The 20014-nt window shown below is 35.3% G+C and overlaps 1 protein-coding gene across 14 annotated transcripts in view; it reads right to left on the bottom strand.

The window, feature by feature from the left end:
* Positions 1-20014, bottom strand: part of SLC26A7 (solute carrier family 26 member 7) — a 128236-nt gene that overhangs the window by 76614 nt on the left and 31608 nt on the right. For 11 of the 14 annotated variants that reach the window (XM_070631702.1, XM_070631703.1, XM_070631711.1 and 8 more), the window contains 2 exons: positions 14376-14548; positions 26-190 (listed from right to left, as the gene is read on the bottom strand). In XM_070631702.1, the coding sequence (XP_070487803.1) occupies positions 26-190; positions 14376-14548 (338 nt within the window). Of the gene's footprint in view, positions 1-25; positions 191-14375; positions 14549-15263; positions 15416-20014 lie in introns of those variants that run through there. The other 3 variants (XM_008526373.2, XM_070631708.1, XM_008526375.2) reach the window with 2 other exon arrangements.

The following is a 20014-nucleotide window of genomic DNA, read 5'->3' as shown; positions in this document are numbered from 1 at the left end:
AACAAAAACATATGGAAAAACTCACGTAAAAGAATGTGAGTGGTCCAGATATATATGGGATTTTCATTCCCAAGAGATACTTGACTTGTGAAGTCACAACATGGGTGGCAGCCCCAGTTGTCATTGCACTGATCACAGGCTCCGTGAGCAGGAATGTGGCACTGCCCAGTTGTAGCACAAACATGGCCACCTAAGAGGACAAAGGAAGATGAAATTTCCCAAGGTTCCTAGAGGGATTAATATCTGACATATTTTATTTTCATTTTGCACAGACATAGAGAACTAATGTGAAACAGGTTTCTTAAATATTATGTATTCAATATCTTGAGTTTTCTTGAGAACATTACTAGGTTCTAAGACTTTCCAAATGTTATTGGGTACCACTTCAATGCTTCAATGAAAGTCAATACACATTTTTTCCTGAATACTGACTTTTCTTTTTTCTCTCTTCCTAATCACACATGTTACAAAAAAGGGAAATAGCTTCAAATCAGTTAAAATATGGGGTTCTGCAGAGAAAATTTAAATTTTCATGATTATATTCATAATTTTTTTAAACATCAAAACAACATGATTCACTACTTTACACACAGTAGGCTTAAAACTTCAAAAGCACTGAGGAGAAAAAAACATTTCTTGAGTTTCTGCTAGGTTCTGAACAGTGGAAACATACTATTTTGACTAGATACTCTGTCAAGTGGCTCTAAAGGGCCAATATCAATAAGAAGATATCAGGACTTATTTGTATATGGAGAAGAACAAAAGAGAGATAAGTTAAAGGGATATGTCTTAAGAAACCCAGGTATCAGTAGAAAAATCAGTTTCCTTAAACATTTCCTTCCTTTTCCTAGCATCATGCTCCGTTGCCAAACCATCTCACGACCAGACAAAATCATCAACTCTGAGTAAAAGACGTGCATTGAGCTCTGCTGGGCAAAAGATGACAGGAAGAATCAACACTCTCCTCTCTCTCACTGTTAACACTACAATGGTTAGTGTTCTTCCTTTGCCAGAGACAGCACTTTTAGGAGATAGCCCACTCTTTGACTGAATATAACTGTGTAAACTCAGTCACAGAAACTGCAAAAAATAAAACTCACTGTTTTGAAAGTTACATTAAATCACATTCATGAGTATCCACACTGGAAAAGGGACACAAAGTGGGTCATGTTAATGTGTCAATTATGATATTTAGATCTGGTCTTAAAATTCTTGTTGGAAAATAAAATTAATTATTAAAGAAATCAGAGGGAAGAATGGCAATGAGATCTCCTTCTATCAAGAGGTCACAGGGATAAAAATGAGAAGTATAAAGTGCTATCTGGTACCACCAGAGCATAAATTGCAAAATATATAATTTCTATCATATTGCAATACTCCTGGCCAAAGCAATAATGCTCTGAACTTGTGGAGTTTCCTGGGCTCAAATCTGAAGACCAAAGTTCTGATTCCGACTCCACCATGTCCTAGCTTTGTGACTATTGAAAACCTACTGAAATTTTCCGAGCCTCATCATCATCTATAAATCATTAGAGTGATGTCTCTGCTATTTATCTTGTAGAAGTGTTGTAAAGTGAATGTGAAATAATATATGAAAGAGCCATGAAACCTGTAAAATGTGTGACATATGTGATGCACCAGAAATATTGTGAGGAGTCATACATATTTACCTAGGATGGAAAACCAGCCACCAGTTTTGAAAATATAGAATGGGCCACCCCACATTTTCCAACTCTGGAAAACTTCAAAGAATTTACCAGTGCAGAAAGAAACATATTTGAATAGTTTGTAAATTAGCAGCTCCCTTTTATTCAATATGTAATACAGAAAAAAATATGGATTGCCAATGTAGAAATCAGGCAATCTGTTTCCGTTAACACAGGAACCCAAAGCAGTAGCTTCTACTACTAACATTTTTTCAGAAGCTATGTGTCTGTTTTTTAAAATAGAATGCCCTGAGGGAAATACCCAATCAATCAATATTATAGGTACAAGTGGAACACACCGATCTTCTTGGCAACTCTTATTCACAGTTTCTTCATTTTCATCCTGAAAACACAATCAGTTAAGAAAAACATTGAACCAATTTTTCCCAAGCATCTCTCTACTAGTAAGTTCGTCTCAAATTATGACATTAACTTTTACAGACCATGAGGATGAAATTATCATATTATTGGGGTAAGATAAAGACTACAGAGTTGGATTTTCATTTCAACTAAATGCAGCATACAAGCAATCCAAATCTTTGAAATTGTGAAAACTGTTCACACATGTGGAATTTTACGCATACATGTAATGCTGGAAAGTTCTCATCTGTATGCCAAGCAATCTTATCTTCATTTGTTTTGAGAAGCAAAGTCTTATGGGAGGCCTTGGATAGACCATTTCCATTTTACCTCTGTTTTTCATTTGTTTCCTAAATCCTGGCACCTACTTAGAGAGGTTAATGATTCTCACGCCTAAGAAACAAAGGTCACCTAACCTGAAGTGATTCACCAACCACTCCAGCTAAATCACTATCTTATAGCAGCAGCTTCTTTGTCATTTCTGCAACCTGAATGTTATAAATGGAAAGGTCCAGAAAAACTACAAGATATAAAAAGAGTTCAGCCGTTTCAAATGTTGCAAATATGTGTACCTCCCTTACAACAGAAACCAAAAAAGATGGAGTATCCTCCTTTAAAACTTATCCAAAGATATTTGTGTAATATTCTACTCATACACATTTTTGTGCTTTCAAAAAATCTTCCCAGAAAAGGATAAATCCCTCAAATGGAGAATTCCTGACTCTGAAAGGTCAACAAGACTCTTAAGACATCATTTCTGATACAAATCACTGGGTATGTGAAGGATGACTGCAAACATGTGAGATTTAACAGATAGAACTGTGGTTACCAAAAGTACCTTGGACCTTCAAGTATGTGAAATGAAGGCCCTTCTAGAATATTTTGCTTGGAGGCCCAGTATTTAAATTTTATACCAACGTTAAAGACTTTTTTAAGCTAATGACTCAATAAACAGCCACATCAGCTCCTTTTACTAATAATATAGATGATAATAACTCTAATCTGCTTAGCCAATTCCCCAAATTTAGCCATGCACATTTAATGAGAAATTTCACACAATATATTTCAGCTCTTTGTAGTGATGCTGATGTTCTGGGCTAATGCTGAAAACCTTTGACACACTTTATCGAGGTTCATTAGCATAACAGGATTTCATAATGCTTCTATAAACACCATGTGTTCTATACAAAACGAATATATCTCAGATTTCAGGCCATTTCTTGAAAGTGGCCTTCAAATAGTGAAAAAAGAAAAGGGTGCACAGCAAAGAACTATACTCCTCAAGTGGATGGACTATAGCATGTGTTTCAGTTTCCATCAGTTTGTCTGCAATCTGGCTCTTACGTTGTACCAAATCATTTATTTATCTCTTCAATGAATATTTATTGAATACCTACTAGGTGCTAGGCACAGCATTGTTGCAGAATAAAGAGATAAAGATACAGTTCATAATGTAAAAGACCATACAAAGAGAGGTGAAGTGATGATGTTGGTGGGGGGTGGGGGGAAGAATGTTAACTAGGAGCATAAAGAACTGTAACGTAGGTGTTATTAGGAAGGTCAAGTCTAAGAAGCTGTTTGGGTGGGAGCTAAAAGCTTAAGAGCTCCTTGTTCTTTCTTGAGCAGGCATGCAAGTTTGGGGAAGAGAGCTAAACTATTCATGACTACAGGAGAACAGTTGGAGTGCTGCATAGGGATATGGCAGAAAAAGCCTCTGTCTGACCAGAGAACTTGAGAGAACAAAATGTCAAATGGATACCTATGCAGTTATGTGCTGTGGAATTCAAAATATAAAACCCTTCTCCATACTATTCAGTGGACAAAGGAATGAGCCATGCAAAGACATGGATGAATCTTAAATGAATACTGTAAGCGAATGAAGACAGTCTGACAAAGCTACACAGTAGTTTAACATAGATGGATACATATAGAAATATATATAAATATGTTTACATACATCAGTTAATATACACACATATATTTCCTTGCTCTGTCAGCTGAAATGGCCTAAAAGCAACAACACCCTAGTAGCAACCAGCACACCTAGCACACAGATGTTGATCTCTAATACTGTTCACAATAAAAAGAACCAGAGTTTCTTACAGAAATGGATGATTCTAGGACTGGGACAAGAAAAATATTCTACGAGCCTGGATCATCTTGTAGTGCCAGAAAGCAAGGAAGTGCCCCCAAAACAAACAAACAAACAAATACATAAGTAAATAAAAGGGGTATGTCAAGGAGGGACACAGGAGCCAGCCAAAAGAGCTCCCAATGCCCAGAGCTAGACTAATCTGAGGAACAGCACAAATACGCTAGTATTGGATTATGACCCAAAGGACAACATAAATATCCTTGAGTCCATACCAATATAAACGATTGATTAAATTTAAAAAATGGGAGAGCTCTGTGAAGAATTCCAATAATTTAAGTAGATACTCCCCACTCCTTACCTTAACTTCTCACTTAACATAACTCCCATCTCTTAAGTGTGGACCATGCACGTTGACTTCTTTCCAAAGAACACAGTGTGAAAAGGGGGAAAATAGACTAACTTAACATTGGAGATACCTGACAAACACTAGTTCAGCCAGGTGATCAAGGTTAACATCAAAAGTGATGTTATGTTGATAGTCTATACTCTTGATATGATGTGACAAAAATGTCACTCTATTTCTCTGATCTTTCTCCTAAAAACCCACAACCCCAGTCTAATCACAGAAAAACATCAAACAAATCCTAATTGAGGAATATTCTACAAAATACTGACCAGTAGTCCTCAAAACTGTCAAGATCATCAAAATCAAGAAAAGTCTCAGACAATTTCACAGTTAAGAGGAGCCTAAGGGGAGACAGGACAACTTAACGTAATGTGGTATACTGGACGGGATCCTGGGACAGAAAAAAGAACATTAGGTAAAAATTAAGGAAATCTGAATAGAACATATGGATTTTAGTTAGTAGCAATATATCAATCTGGTTCATTAATTGTAAATAACACATCATATTAATGCAAGATGCTAATAATAAGGGACAGTGTGGATGGGTGAGCTATGTGACAACTCTGTGTAACTTTATTGCAACTTTGCAACTTTACGGTAAATCTAAATTATTCTAAAACAAAAAGTTTGTTAAAAAAGGAAAGAAAAAAGAAAACCTCTTTCACCTCTCCCACAGAATACTCAGGTAAGCCTACATTTCTCCCCAGTGTGTGTGCTGTGCATGACGGATTCCTGAGTTTTGCATACATGGCACAGGGGAAAAGAGGGACTCTTAGAGGGGCTCCAGACAGCTGTGTTTCAGAGGTATGGCATGTGTGCAAACAACCACACCAAGACAAGTGTGCACACGTATAAAAGAGAGGAATAGAAAACATGCCACTAGATTTCAGAGGGAGAAAGGAATACTTCTCCATAGGGGTAAAATTGTGCCTTGACATTTAAGGAGGAATCCAAGAGAGAGATGTTATTAGAAAGCATTCCAGAAAGAGGGAAGAATATGAGTATAAAGCAGGACAGCACTTGACATGCTCAGAGGACACAGAGTTGCTAGTTTAGAAGGAGCGCAACTAGGCAAAAAGGAGCAATAGAAAATAAAGCAAGAGATTTTGAAGTCAGAATATGGGGCACTGCAAAAGTAGTGAAAAGGGAGCTTTGCGAGAGTGAGTGACATCACTCTTCCATACATTTATTAAACACCTAATTTTGCCAAGAAGTATTCTGCACATTAACTCAAAAATCAGAGCTGTGCTTTGGTAGAATTAATCTGATGATAGATTGTGGAACGAGTAGCCATTTAAAAGGTTAGTATAAGAGAAGTAGCTAAAGGAAAAATGACAAAAGCACATAAACAGGACACAGCAGGAACAGAGAACAGAAAAGAGCCAAGTGTTGGACTATCCAGGAGGCAAATCAATTATATGCTTAGGAAACAAACACAATTTATTTTTTATTTGATTTTTTTATTGTGGAATATATCAGAAATTCACTGGGCTTAAGAATGATTTTTATTTGGAATTACATGGTTTAAGGCGGCACTATAATCTTTTCAGTTCTCAGACTTTTCCAGAAAAAAATAGCTTCTAATGCAAGAAGCAGTGAAAATCAGAACCGCTAGGGATGGACGATTTGACTCTTCTGCCTTCCTTTCTGTGCCAGCCAAAGAAAACAACAAAGTCGTAAAATGGGGTGACTAGAGCATGATATCATTAAAAGACACAGAGGAGAGGGAGTTTAGGAGTGGTTGTATTTTTAGTTTTCATCAGGGTACAGCTGTGGGAAGAGGTGGGAGATTTCATTGACTAGGTCTCCACATTTCAGCTGGATGGATCTGACAAAATTTATGACCAAATTAGAAAATTATAATACAATTTCTTTACTCCTTTTTCATTAAAAACTATGTTACAACTTAAACAGATACAGACACATTCTCTGTCTTCTGGTGGGAAGTGGAGAGAGAAAATGGTAAATAAAAAGGTAAGAAAAAAAAAACCCTCAATTTAATTTTGCTTATTTAACAAAGTGATACCACTAACATTTAATAGACCTTTTGGAATTAAAACAGTCTGTGTTCTACAGTGTCACAGTCCAGAAAGTGAGGTAAATATGTGAAAAATATCTCCTGGCAGATTGAAAGGTCCTGTAAGGGAAGTCATGAGCAATGTTTGATGGAAGGATGTGGGAGGAATCACTTATAACCATGTTCAGAGATATCAGGGAAGGTTTCTCTGAGATGATTACATTTGAGCTGAGCGTTAAAGGACAAAGAGGAGTCATACAAGTGGCATGGGAAAGGGCCTTGAAGGTCTCGAGAATGGCAGGCACACAGTTGTGCAGCCAAGGTCTTCCCCCACCACACAAGTCATGCCTAGCTCAGACTGCTGCTACTATTAAGGAGGTAAAATTTGGAAAAGAACTAGCACAATGTCCGGCCCTAGAAGCTACCGGATTGAGTTTCCTTGCTTTCTTTCTCAGTAGCAGCTTAGAAAGCTATGCATCATCATAGTTAGAACATATACTGAAGTCCAACTCCTGCTCAGCCAATTCCTAATCATGAGATTTTTAAAAAGTCACTTTACCTTTCAGTATATATATAATAGGAAGAATAATATTACTTATTTCATAAAATGTTGATGGGAATTGAATGTGTGAATACATGCAGTAAGCTTAGAACAGAGCTTGGCAGATAGTAGGATAATAAATATTATTACTGTTTTTAATGAGAGGAATTTTCATTTTTATAATTTTAAGAATGTTATGGCGCTCATTTTATTGTTTATTACTTCTTAGCTTCACCAGGTACAAACACAGCTAGAAAGATTTAGATTAAACAGAGTAATGACTTCCTGACTGTAATGGTTGTGAAATAACAAAATATCATGAAAAGAGATTTAGATTGTCCTCCTCCTGCATTATAAAAGAAAGGAGTCGATGATTTTTCTGGAAGGAGTAAGGATGATGTGTTGAATAGCCAGGTCAAACTAGTTTATATCTTAAATCCTTTCTACATTCATGACCCTCTTATTTAATACGCTCAAAAAAATGTTTAGTACAAAACCAAAAGTAAATGGAGAATCTCCTATTTAGGTCTGCAGCTGGTTTTTATCATCCTTGAAGAAGTAAGACTGTGTGCTTCCAGAATGCACTAGTATAATAATACAAGGCTCTGTCATGAAACACTTCCACCTGTGTCACCCCACGCTTGTGCAACTGTCAAACAAAGGAGCCATATATCCCCATGTCCTCCAGGGCAGAAATCTCGACCTGTGGTTGCTTGAGAAAAGTAGACCTTGGGAAAACTTTCAGAGGTAAATGGGCAGGGGACAATACAGACCCCTCTAAGTTCTTGGAAAAAGGAATGGGCAAAGTGCCCACCATGGAGAATAATAAAAACTACAGGGAGAAGAGAACAATGGTTTTAAAAGTGCCTTAACTTTTATTGAGTGTTTGTTTCCCTAACAGAAATACTTATTAATACTGGCATTTTAAATGGTTCCACCTTGCCTTGGAATTAACACCTCATTTAGATAATGTAGAAATACTACAAGCAACACTCTCTGACCACCGTGTAATAATTCTGGAAATTATGAGAAAATTGAGAAGCAAAAAAGCCCATTCATTTGAAAATTAAAATCCTTTGCCTAAACAATTGCTGGGTGAAGGGGGAAATACAAACTGAAATCACAGAATTTCAAAAAATAGTGAAACTCTAACTGATAGTGAAACACTATCAGAATCTATAGAATACATTTCAAGCAATAAGCATAGGAAAATTCATAGCACTAAATGCTTTTATCAACAAAAATGAAAAGGTTATAATAAATGAATTGAATTACCAGCTCAAAACCTAGAAAAAGAACAAATAAACTACAAAAACAAACAAACAGAAAAAACACATAGCAAAAGGAAAGAAATAATAAAGATAAAAGCACAAATAGGAATAGAAAAAAAGTAGATCTACTATCTCAAAATCCTGTGCTGTTTTTTTTAAAAAAAGAAGAACTAACAAAATAGACAAACGACTAGCTAACATGATCAAGGAAAAAAGCGCAAATACAAAAATAGAGAATGTCAAAGGGGAAAAACGTTAAAACAAGAAATTGTTTAAAACTCATAAGAGATTACTTTAAAGACACGCATACAAATAAATTTGAAAAGCTAGATTAAAAGGATAATTTTCTAAGGAAATCCAGAATGCCAAATTTGACCATATTAGAGATAGAATGCTTAAGCTGACCAATTTTTGTAGAAAAAAATAGAAAATATTATCAAGAAATTACCCCAGAAAAGAGCCCCAGGAAACAGATGATTTCAACGGGAGATCCTTTAAAGGAGGATTCTACAAAACCTTCAAAGACTAGATGCTCCCAAAGTGCTAGACATTGCTGAAGAGCATTGGAAAAGAACATCAAGAAGAATGTAGAACATCGACAACTGGATCTGATAAAGACAGCATATAAAAGAAAACAACAACCCAATATGACTGAAGAAAATGATGCAAAAGTACCAAATAAAAAATTAATAAACAGAATCCAAACCACATTAAGAATAAAATATACCATGACCAAGTGGGATTTATTGGAGCAATTTAAGGTTGGTTCAATATTAGGAAATCCATTACTATAATACACCATATAATAGATTGAAAAGAAAAAAAAGACATGATTATTTGTATAGATGCTGGAAAAGCCCGTAGGAATGTTCAACACTTTTTCTAATTTTAATTAAAAACACAAAATATAAAACAATACATAATTTCTTAACGTGAAAAAATATATACTTTATTCTTAAGGCCAGCACCTTAATGGAGTCACTAATGGCATTTTGAATAAGCTCAAGAAAAGGCAAGAAAGCCCACTCTTTCCACTATTATTTAACATTATAATAGAGCTATCACCTAATGCAATTGGACAAGAGAAATTGCGGTATATTAATTTGTAAAGAAGTTAAAAAATATCTCTAGAGAATCAATGAACAATAAAATGAATTTAAATAATGAACTCAATAGGATATCAGGATATACACTTAACATACAAAAATAACTCAAAAAATAACCAACTAGACAACACAATGGTAAAGACACAAACAATAACCAACTAGACAACACAATGGTAAAGAAAGCCCCATTTATAATAGCAACAAAGTGATTAAATGCTTAGGAATAAACTTGACAAAAATGTGCAAAACCTATAAGAGGAAACACTTCTGAAAGACACAAAACTAGACTTGGACAAAAGGAAAGGCATACCTGTTCTTGGATAGGACAACTCAACATATAAAGATGTCAATTTAACACAATCCCAATAAAAATAAGAAGCATTTTTTTTGTGTGGAGCTAGACAAGTTGATGCTAAAGTTCATTAAAAAAACACAAACATGCAGGAATAGACACGAACACACTAAGAAATAAAAACTACAAAGGTGGACTGGTCGTGTCAAATATTAAACCATACTATAAGTCTCCATAATTAAAATAGTGCCACTGTCACAAGAATAGACGTACTCACCGGTAGAACAGAACAGAAAGTCCTGAGCTAGATCTACATAAATATGGAAATAATAAAGGTGGCATCTTAAATCACAGAAGCAAAGATGAGCTTTTTAATAAATGTTGCTGGCACAACTGGTTAGCCACTTGGAAAAAAGATAAAACTAGATGTGTATCTCACACCATACACAAGCATAAACTCCACATTGATTAGAAAACAAAAGGTAAAAAAATATATATATATAAATGTAAGTATGTAAATGTAAAATATGTATACACATGTATATAATAGAAAGTAATTTCATAAATTAAACAAGAAAAAGTACGGTGAATTCCTCTATAAACTCAGTGTAGGAAAAAGCTTTCTAATGGTGATTCAAATCCAGGGGCAATAAAGAAACAATTCATCAATTTGACTACAGAGAGATTTTTTTTAATTGCACGGTAAAATAAAGCCAAAGAAGAATGGCCAAATTAGAAGAAAACATTTGCAGCATATATCACAGATAAAGGGCTAATATCTAACATATATAAAGAACTCTTAAAATTTGAGGGGAAAAGAACCAAAAGTCTGATGGAAAAGTGGGAAAGATATATGAACAGACAATTCACAAAACTAATACAAAATGGCCTTAAACATATGAAATGACGTCAACCACACTCAATTTAAGAAATGCAAATTACCCTTGAATATGATTTCTCACCTACCTGATTGGCTAAGATTAAAAAGTCTGACAACACATTCTGTTGGCAAGGCAGAGGACATCTCATACACTTCTGTGGGAATGCAAAATTCAGTAACTCCTTTGGAAGGAAATTCGACAATATCTAAAAAAACTACATATGCACTGACCTTTTGATCCAGCAATCCCATTCTAGGAATTCACTTTGAACAGACACCACTAACAATATGAAAATATATATTCATATACATATCAGCATTGTTAACAATTAAAAAATATTGGAATCAACCTAAATGCCCAATATTGAAGATATGTCGAATAAACTATGGTATTTCCACACAATTGAGTACTATGCAGCAATAAAAAGGCATAAAGGATTTTTTTAATAAGCTGATTTGGAATGATTTCCAGGAATCATTAGGTCAAGAAAGAAAAATACAAAAGAATACTAACTTTCAAGTAAGAAAGAAGTGCAAATAAAAAAAATACAAGTATCTTCTCATTTTGAAAAAACAAACAGGAAGTATAAACCAGGAATAAATAAGACAGGTTACCTCCAGGAGGTAGGTGAGAATAGGGTGGAAAGGATGGGGAAATAGGACTAAGGGGTAGGGAGAGGAATAGTTCTCCGAGTGTGTCTTTTTTAATAGTCCTCTCTTGTTATAGTAATAATTAAAATCAACAAACGTCAGGCTCGATTTTTCAAAAATCACAAAATTATTACTTGGTCTTATGTCCGCTATTTCTAATAGTTAATTTTTTAACTGAACATGTTTTCTAAGAATATACCACATGCAGAGTGGTATGCTAAGTGTAACGAAGACTTTAAAATGGATTAAGATACTATAAATAACCTCGAGAAACTTGTGTTCTAAATAATGTCACGTAGAAAACAAATCAAAATATTATGGATGTGCAGAAAGTTGGAAGAAAGACAAAAAAGAGAAAAAAGACGATTTGCAAAATAAAACCAGAAATTTTATGTTATGAAGACAGTTTGCTAAAGTATGCATCTTAATTTAATTCTAATATATTTATTATTTTATGCCACATTTCCTTCTAAAAATAGCATAAAACAAGTTAAAATTTAAGAGATAGACATACTAGAATCATTAAAACAACGTTAAGTAATATGAATAAAGAAGTGGAGAAAAAGTTGTGTGGGAAAAAAATTAGACAAATATAAAAGCTACTTAGGAAAAAAACTGATTTGTGAATTACCAGAAGAGAGGCAAAAAACGAAAAGCACTAAGTCACAGAGTCCTTATTATCTAATAAAAAATTAGATCAGTTCATCAATTGAATGGGCTGTTGGAAACTGAAAACCCTTAAGAACCTGTTTCTATGACCTCTTGTAGCACAAGAAGCAATAAATGTCTGTATAGCGTAAGCCTCTGGTAGTGGAGTCATTGCTACTTGCAGCTGAGAGAATTTTCAATTGATACACACTCTCTGAACTAGACCGGATGTAATTCTTTCAAACACTTTAACAATATAATCTTATTAACTTAAATAATTCCATCAGTTAGATCTTCAGAGGGCAAAAAAAGAAAAAAGATCACAATCTGAAAATGAATAATGTACAAGCAAAACAACACAAAAAAATAAATCAATAAAACAAGGCAAACAAACAAACACCTTGTGTGTTTGCAGAAGCTGGAAACCTTGGCACTGCCCTCATGTTCAGTGGATTTCAAATCTGAAGGAGAAAAGGGAAAATGACTAAGAAGCTGGATCCAAAAGATCCAACAGACCCCGGGGCTCTGGCTGACAGTGGATAGATGAGTTTGCAGGTCAAATAAAGTCCAGCCATCTGTTTAAAAATTGGCTAAAACATAAGTCACATATCCACCAGGATCAGAGCTAAAGACCAAGGAAAGCAGATGTTTGATGAAGTTATAAGACAAAACATGCGATCACTGGATCAGATCTTAGGTGTAATAAAAGGCCATGAAAACAAATTATTTTTATTATCTTTAATAATATCCTGTTTTGTAATTCTAGAGAGTTTCATTCTGGGAAATGAGATATTTATTTTTATGTGTAAGAATCCTGGCTTTTACTTTTATATTTTATTATCATTTAAGTCTTTAATCCAAATTTGCTAGATAATAACAGAATACCTGGTGATTGTTTCAAACTTATGGAAAATAGTTAAAATGAAACAAAGCAGAGGTTGCTGGTTCTTATTGCTAATTATATATTCTCTTAGATTTTAAAAATACTAATATACACCTAAAATTACTCATTCTATGCTTTATAGAATAAGAGAAAGTCCAAACATAGGAAAAATCACAAATTCAAAGAGAAATATGAATGGAAAATAATGGTATCAGAAAGAGTACTGATATATCTTTGCTGTATTAACACAGCAATTTTAATTTTAAATGAACAGAAATTAAGGAAAACCTATACCAAATCTATGGCAACATATCCACATCTGAATCACAAGTTCATGTCACTGATTATTTCTGAGATGGACACAGATGGCAGGTCCATGAGAGGGCCCCACACAAGCCAAGTGAGGAGGAAAAGGCCACTAAGCCTGCCTGTGCAAGTCTCGGAATAGGTCGACATCATCCATGTTTAAAAACATATAGAGAAGGTTACAAGGTACCTACTCAACCAGTTGGTATTTTGTAAAAGCACAGACATGAGCAATAGAAAATACCTATTGGCCTTCTAGTCTGGTAATCTCCTAGGCAAAGATGCCACTCAGATGGTCTGTTTTCTAAGGAACTGTGAGGACTTGAGTTCTTATTTGTCTTACATCCTTAATTCTTCTGTCCTTTTTACGTGGCTAGACAGCAACGTAGCTCAAAGACTTTTAATGTTTCCTTCCTTCTAGGTCACATTTTCTTCCTACCATCCAATTCCAGGCAATCATTAACTAGTTTTCTCCCTTCTTGGCATTTACACCATCTTTGACCTTGTAAATAATGTTGCATTGTAAAATAGAGCCTGTACTAACCCAGAAAACAGCCACCCAGGAAGCTGACGTACACATAATTCAGTTTAAAATTTTGACAATTGATTATAAAAAGAAAATTCCATAGTCTGATATTTTGAAGAAACAGACAGACTAGAGCAGACCTAGCAAAAACACACATGCCTGATGCTGAGAGGGGCAAAGACTGGTACAGATCTGAGTCCCAGGACCGCACACCAGCAAGTCTATGGCACAAACTACATACTATCTGTTACTGATGTAGGCAGTAAAATCATAAAATCTGAAAATTGGGAAGATGCTAGAAATCTAGTCACTTCCCCTCCCATTTTGGAATTTCTCCTATAACATCTCCTACAGTGATGATCTGGTCACTGTGTGAACGCAAGGACTACCTCATTGCCTTGTAAGAAGCGCATTCCATTTTGTAAAACATTGGTTAGAAAGCTCTTTCTTGAAAAGTCAAAAATTGCTTTCCCGTAACTTCGATTTATTGATTCTAATTCATTTATTCAACCAGCATTTAGAGAGTAACTCCTCTATGCAGTAGACAGTATTTCCATAAAGATAAAACACATCTGCCCTTTATCCAATCTAGAAAGACAAACGCATGAACACAAATGAAAATTAAGTACCAATTGCTTTCCCTTTGCCACTGTCCTTTCTTCACTCCCAAATCTCAGTACCACTTACCTGAATCACACCTCCCAAGAAGGAAACGGCTGCAGCAACACCAATCCTTTGCATCTCAAAGTCAGACAAGCCCAGCACACTTGTGTTACTCTGTGTGGTGAGATTCTGGACGCTCAGAGGGACAAGCCGTTCCACTGCATTGGCTGATATTAAGGATGTCAAGGCAAAGGTGCCTAAAAGAAGGAGGTGGGATTGGGAATCTTCTATTAGTAACAGACTCAATAAAAATTGTTGGATTCCACTATTAAAGTTGAATCCACATTGCAAAACCAAACAGATCTATCAGAAAAACTCTCCTCTGCACCCCGACTCCTCCACCCTTCACTCCTCTCCATGGAATAAATAAAAACTTACCTGCATATACACAGTTATACAGTCCTACCATCTACCTACTATTCCCTCCCAGGCCATACATCTTCCCACCTCTTGGCAGACCTGCAGAGAGAATGTCCTTGGGGCAGGGATTAAGATCATGGTCTGGATTTGAATCTAGCTCCTCTATTTATCACTAACATGACTCAAAAGCACATTCCTCTGAGTCTAAATTGCTTCATCTGTAAAATGGGGGTAACAATACCTACATTTCAGGGCTGAAATGGGGGGGAGTATAAATGAGATGATGAATATGAAGACCTCAGTAGGGTACATGGCAAAATATGAGCTCTCTGTCGAATTGGAGGCTCTTTGACCAAAACGCTTGCTCCTCCAATCTACTTGTGCAAACACTTGTCTTTCCAGGTCTGACTCACATCCCATATCCAACAAGAATCCAACCCAGATTCTCCAGGCCAGTTTTAGCCTTTCTACTCCGTATGCTTTCATAACAGAGTAGAATTTTATTATAGTATAGCAATAATATGCTGTGACCTATCAAATGATTAAACTTACCATTTTTGTCCACTGTAATTAGATAAGGTTCAAAGGTATTTCCCAGGAAGTGAGCTGGCCTCACAGAAATAGTGAAACATTTTCAATTTTTTTTCCTCTCCCTGCCAAGAGTTCTGATGCCTCTCATCTTGGCACAGCATGTCTGAGAATGCAGCCACATGGGCAGGGAAATGCCAGTTCCCACAGAGAGGGCTCAGCAAATTTAGATTAAAGAAACAAACTGCAGTATTGCACAAACATTCTTCCTGACTCACTACTTAAAGACCTTACTTTGTTCCAGGTCATAAGTGAGACTTTGAAAAACAGCCTGTGGCAAGATGTAGAGATGACAACACAAAGCATGCAGCTACACAGGTTAAGAGAGCCAAACAAAAACATGTCTCAATGGAAACCAAATACAGACAATCTTCTGGTCTTACTGGATGAGAGAGGCAGTATGTGCTGTGCTTCAGACAGCATGGTTGCAGCCTCCAATAAACCCCACCTTCAATCCCAGCACTGACATCTCAATTTCTTTACCTACAGACAGAATTCCTCACCCAATGGGGTTGTTATGAGGCTTAAATGAAATAATGTAATGCAGCAAATATCACAGTATATGGCATATAGTTAGCACCTAAAAATGGTAATTCTTAATAAGATTAAGATCAGAATGCTCTGTTTTTGTCTGTTATGCTGTGTTCTTTGCTGTTCTATTGAGTTGGTAGAATATAGATACACAGAACAACTTGAATATAGTTCTCTTAAGGAGCTAAGTCATTCTCAATAAATTACCAATAAATATTAACCATCATGATCACTGTCCTCATCATAAAGTGCTAAATTAAGAACACAACAAGGAACAAATATATCTAATGATTAGAGGTAAGATTCTGGCATCCATGATAGGGAACACCAAAGAAGGAAGATTCACCATAGAATCTGCTCTTGATAAGACATACTTTTTCAGGATATGTTACAACAGAATTTCTCAAAGTCTCATACTCCTGAGAGTAAAGAAGTGTGTCTTTTGGTCTTTAAATCTCCTAAAGTGATTTGTACAAAAGCCGCTGAACAAATGACTACAGAATTGAAAACAAAGATATTCTGCAGTTCATTTTTGAGTTTAGGACTATCTTTTCTTGGATTTGGAAGGAGATAGGAGGGAACTGAATGGTAAGGAAAGACTATCTAAAAGATTTTGTTGGGGCAATAAAAGTGAGCCCCACCTGTGAATGAGTCACATCCCAAGAATGTCTCCAGAGAGAGACCTTGCCAGCAATGGATGTGGTGATATCCACAGTGCCAACGTGGATATGGGAGTACCACGTCTTTAGCAAGGATGATGCTTTGCTGTTTCTGAGACAGTTAAGAACAATCAAGGATGCCAGTGCTATGGGTGAGTATGTGAGGACATTGCGAATGACATTCTACCTTCTCTGTCTTATGGGTCTCTCCTTTGACTTTATCTCCTCCCTACTACTCTCTGCGCTCTCCCTCAGGTTCTCAACTTTTTACCCTGGTTAGGTTTTAAGCCTGCCAGTGGTAGTCTAGTATCTAGCAGCTTAACAGTAATGTGGATAGCAGGGCCTAATAGGAAGTGAATATGGGCCTCAGAGTTGGACAGACCCAAGTTCAAATTCCAGTTCAGCAAAATATTAGCTTGTAATCTTGGTCAAGTTACATAACCTCTCTCAGCCTCCTTATTTGTAAGATGATGATAAACTATCTAGTTAGAAAATTTTGGTAGAGATTACATGAGATTTCATATATAAACAACAGTGGTCATAAGTCCTATCGCATTGTAAGCCTTCAGTAAATAATTGTTTGCTTATTTTCTTTTCTCCTGAAGAGTTCTCTAAACAGTCTCTCTAACGTTTTCTCTAAATTGCTGAACAGACTTTGCTCTTTGAAAAATTTTCTCTAATTTAGAAAATGAGTATATACCACAAATTTTCACATATGAGCTATCTTCAACAATTCTTTTTCCAACGGATTTATTCTCAAGGTTCCGTCCTTTTCCTTTTTATTCCAAGACATGTTCTTTGCAAGTTACAAGCAGCAATCAATGATTTATTCCTTTTTAAAACATATATATTTTTTAACTTAAAATAACAAAATTCACATTGTTGAGCAAAACAGCACATTTGGTGCCTTTACACTCTGGCTTTTGATTTATTTGCTTTTGAAGATACCTCTAGCATAATTTATTATTGCATTTAGCAATTCAGTATTATATTCTGACTACCTAAGTTGGAGGCAAAATCCCAGATAAAGTGATTTTTCTTTATGAAAGCAGCATCAATCTGTTAATAAAGTGGGAGTAGGAATTCCCATACACATATACACACCAAAATAAAATACAATAAAATGATTTAAAAGAGAAATATGTTCTCTATATTAAATGTTTTCAGGAATTTTTTGGTGAGATACAATTGGTTCCTGTGTTTAAGATCATAGGGAAGTCAAAAATAATTAGTTTGCATATCTCACCTGATATCTATATTGTATTCATTTCTGCTTTGCTGAGTCTAAAGAATTCTAAGTATATTGGGATAAAAAAGAAATGTGAAGGTCCAGCTGACTCTGTCCTCTGGAGAAGTACATATGCAGAAATAAAATGCCTTTAGCGTTTATTGTGTGATAGAGTGACTATAGTTACATCTATAAATTAAATGTATTTTGAAATGCGTTATTTACCTAGTAGACTGCAAGGTTCCGATAGCTGTTAATAACATTTGTTAAATACAGAGCGTCATATAAATGGTAATTTCAAAACCATGCCACCAGTTAAATGTCTACAGTGATTCCTTAGGAAATAAAGTGGTTTATGTAAATGTTTATTCAGGTATGTATCAGGTTGTGTATTTTTGAATTCTTAAAGCAGTTACGATCTATTGGGCAAATTTTTTTACCTTTTTCCTTTATCCTTTGGTTAACAGAGGAAAGGCTTTGGGGTCAGCTCTAAAACAGTATGTTTCTTCCTGGTAATGACATATTTAAATGTTTTGAAAAATGAAAATAAATTGGTACTAAATTAGGGAGCAGGATAATTCAGAAATAATACACTTCAAAAACTTCTAATTCATTACTGTGATTTTTTCCTTTTGCATCAACACAAAAGGAAAGTTCATTCTTGAGTAACTGGTTGTAAAGAAGAAAAATTTGGGGACAGCTGGGTTGTAATCCATGAACCTGAGACTTTATTCTGTGCTCTCACAGAAACCTTTCTAAATTTCAGGGTGTTTTTTTAAATGTAAATATGCAGATAATAATGTCTATTTAAAATGGTTGTCTTAGGACAAAATAAAATAACATAAGTAATGCTCTTAACAAAGCATCTAACAAATAGTACATCTATAGTTCTCAAATTTAAGTACATATACATACATATACATATTATATATATATAAACATATTTTATATGTATACATATTTATACATAGATATAAAACCTGGAGAAAATGTTGATTGTGAAAATGCTGATTCTCATTCAGTAGATCTGGATTGAAAACCAAGATTTTGCATTTCTAACAAGCTCCCACATAACAATGATCCTGCTGGTTTGTGGACCATGCTTTAGGTAGCAGTGCTGTAAATGACTGACAACTGTTGAGTTATCCCCCACGACAAAGGTAATTGATATAAGAAGCCAAATTTACATAAATAAAACATTATTCACGGGTTAATTTCTGCATGAGAAATGTAAGTATCAAAGTGGTAGGTGGAATTATGGCCTTCCAAATAGGTCTGCGTCCTAATCCCTGGAACCATAAAAAGGCTCCATGGTCAGGTGGAATTAACAGTGCAGATGGAATGAAGGTTGCTAATCAGCTGGCCTTAAAATAAAGAGATTATCCTGGATTATCCAAAGGTGCCCAATGTAATCACACAGGTCCTTTAAATATGGAAGATGAAGGCAAAAGATCAGAATTAGAGAGAGATTTGAAGATGCCACACCGCTGGCTTTGAAGATGGATGAAGGCACCATGAGCCAAGGAACGTAGGAAAAGTCACAAAACAAACTGCCCCCTAGAGCCTCCAAAAAGAATGCAGCCCTACTGATGCCTCAATTTTAGCCCAGTAAGGCCCATTTCAGACTTTTAACCTCTAAAATGGCAGGATAATACATTTTTCTTGTTTTAAACCACTAAGCTCATGGTAATTTGTTACATCAGAAATAGAAAACTAATAAAGTCAATAACACAAACTGATGCCTGAAGAAATAGACACAAAATGATATTATTTACTGAGAGCTATCTTACATGCACAAAATAAGCAGAAATGGCTCTATGGATATTTCTGGTTAAAAGTATGTTTATTATTATTGCCTTAATATTTAAGGTGAAGGTATCATTTTTGTAATAACAGCTAACTTTCATTAAATCTTATTATGTGGCAAGTACTAAATTAGACACTCTACATCAATGATCTCATCTAATTCTCACTACAATCATATGAATTTGTTTTGGCATTTTACTATCAAGAAAGCAATAAACACAGCTTTAAAACTTTGCCTAAGATCATGCAGATAGCACACAACAAATGAGACATACACCTAGGTCTAACTCCAAAACCCATGTTTTTATCCAGCGTGCTCTATTCTCAGACTACTTGTGACAGTTCACATTTTATTTCGTAATGCAGTATTAGGCAAGGTAAGAGCTATACAGAATCCAATTTGGAAGAAACCTAAAAGGTCACTTAGTCCAAACATCAATTACATGGAAAGTATTTTTCAATATTTAAGTAACTAAATTTTATGTAGTCTT

The sequence above is a fragment of the Equus przewalskii genome, chromosome 8 (genome assembly GCF_037783145.1).
Source record: "Equus przewalskii isolate Varuska chromosome 8, EquPr2, whole genome shotgun sequence".
NCBI classification, from domain to species: Eukaryota; Metazoa; Chordata; class Mammalia; order Perissodactyla; family Equidae; genus Equus; species Equus przewalskii.
This window is presented reverse-complemented; position numbering and strand designations above follow the sequence as displayed.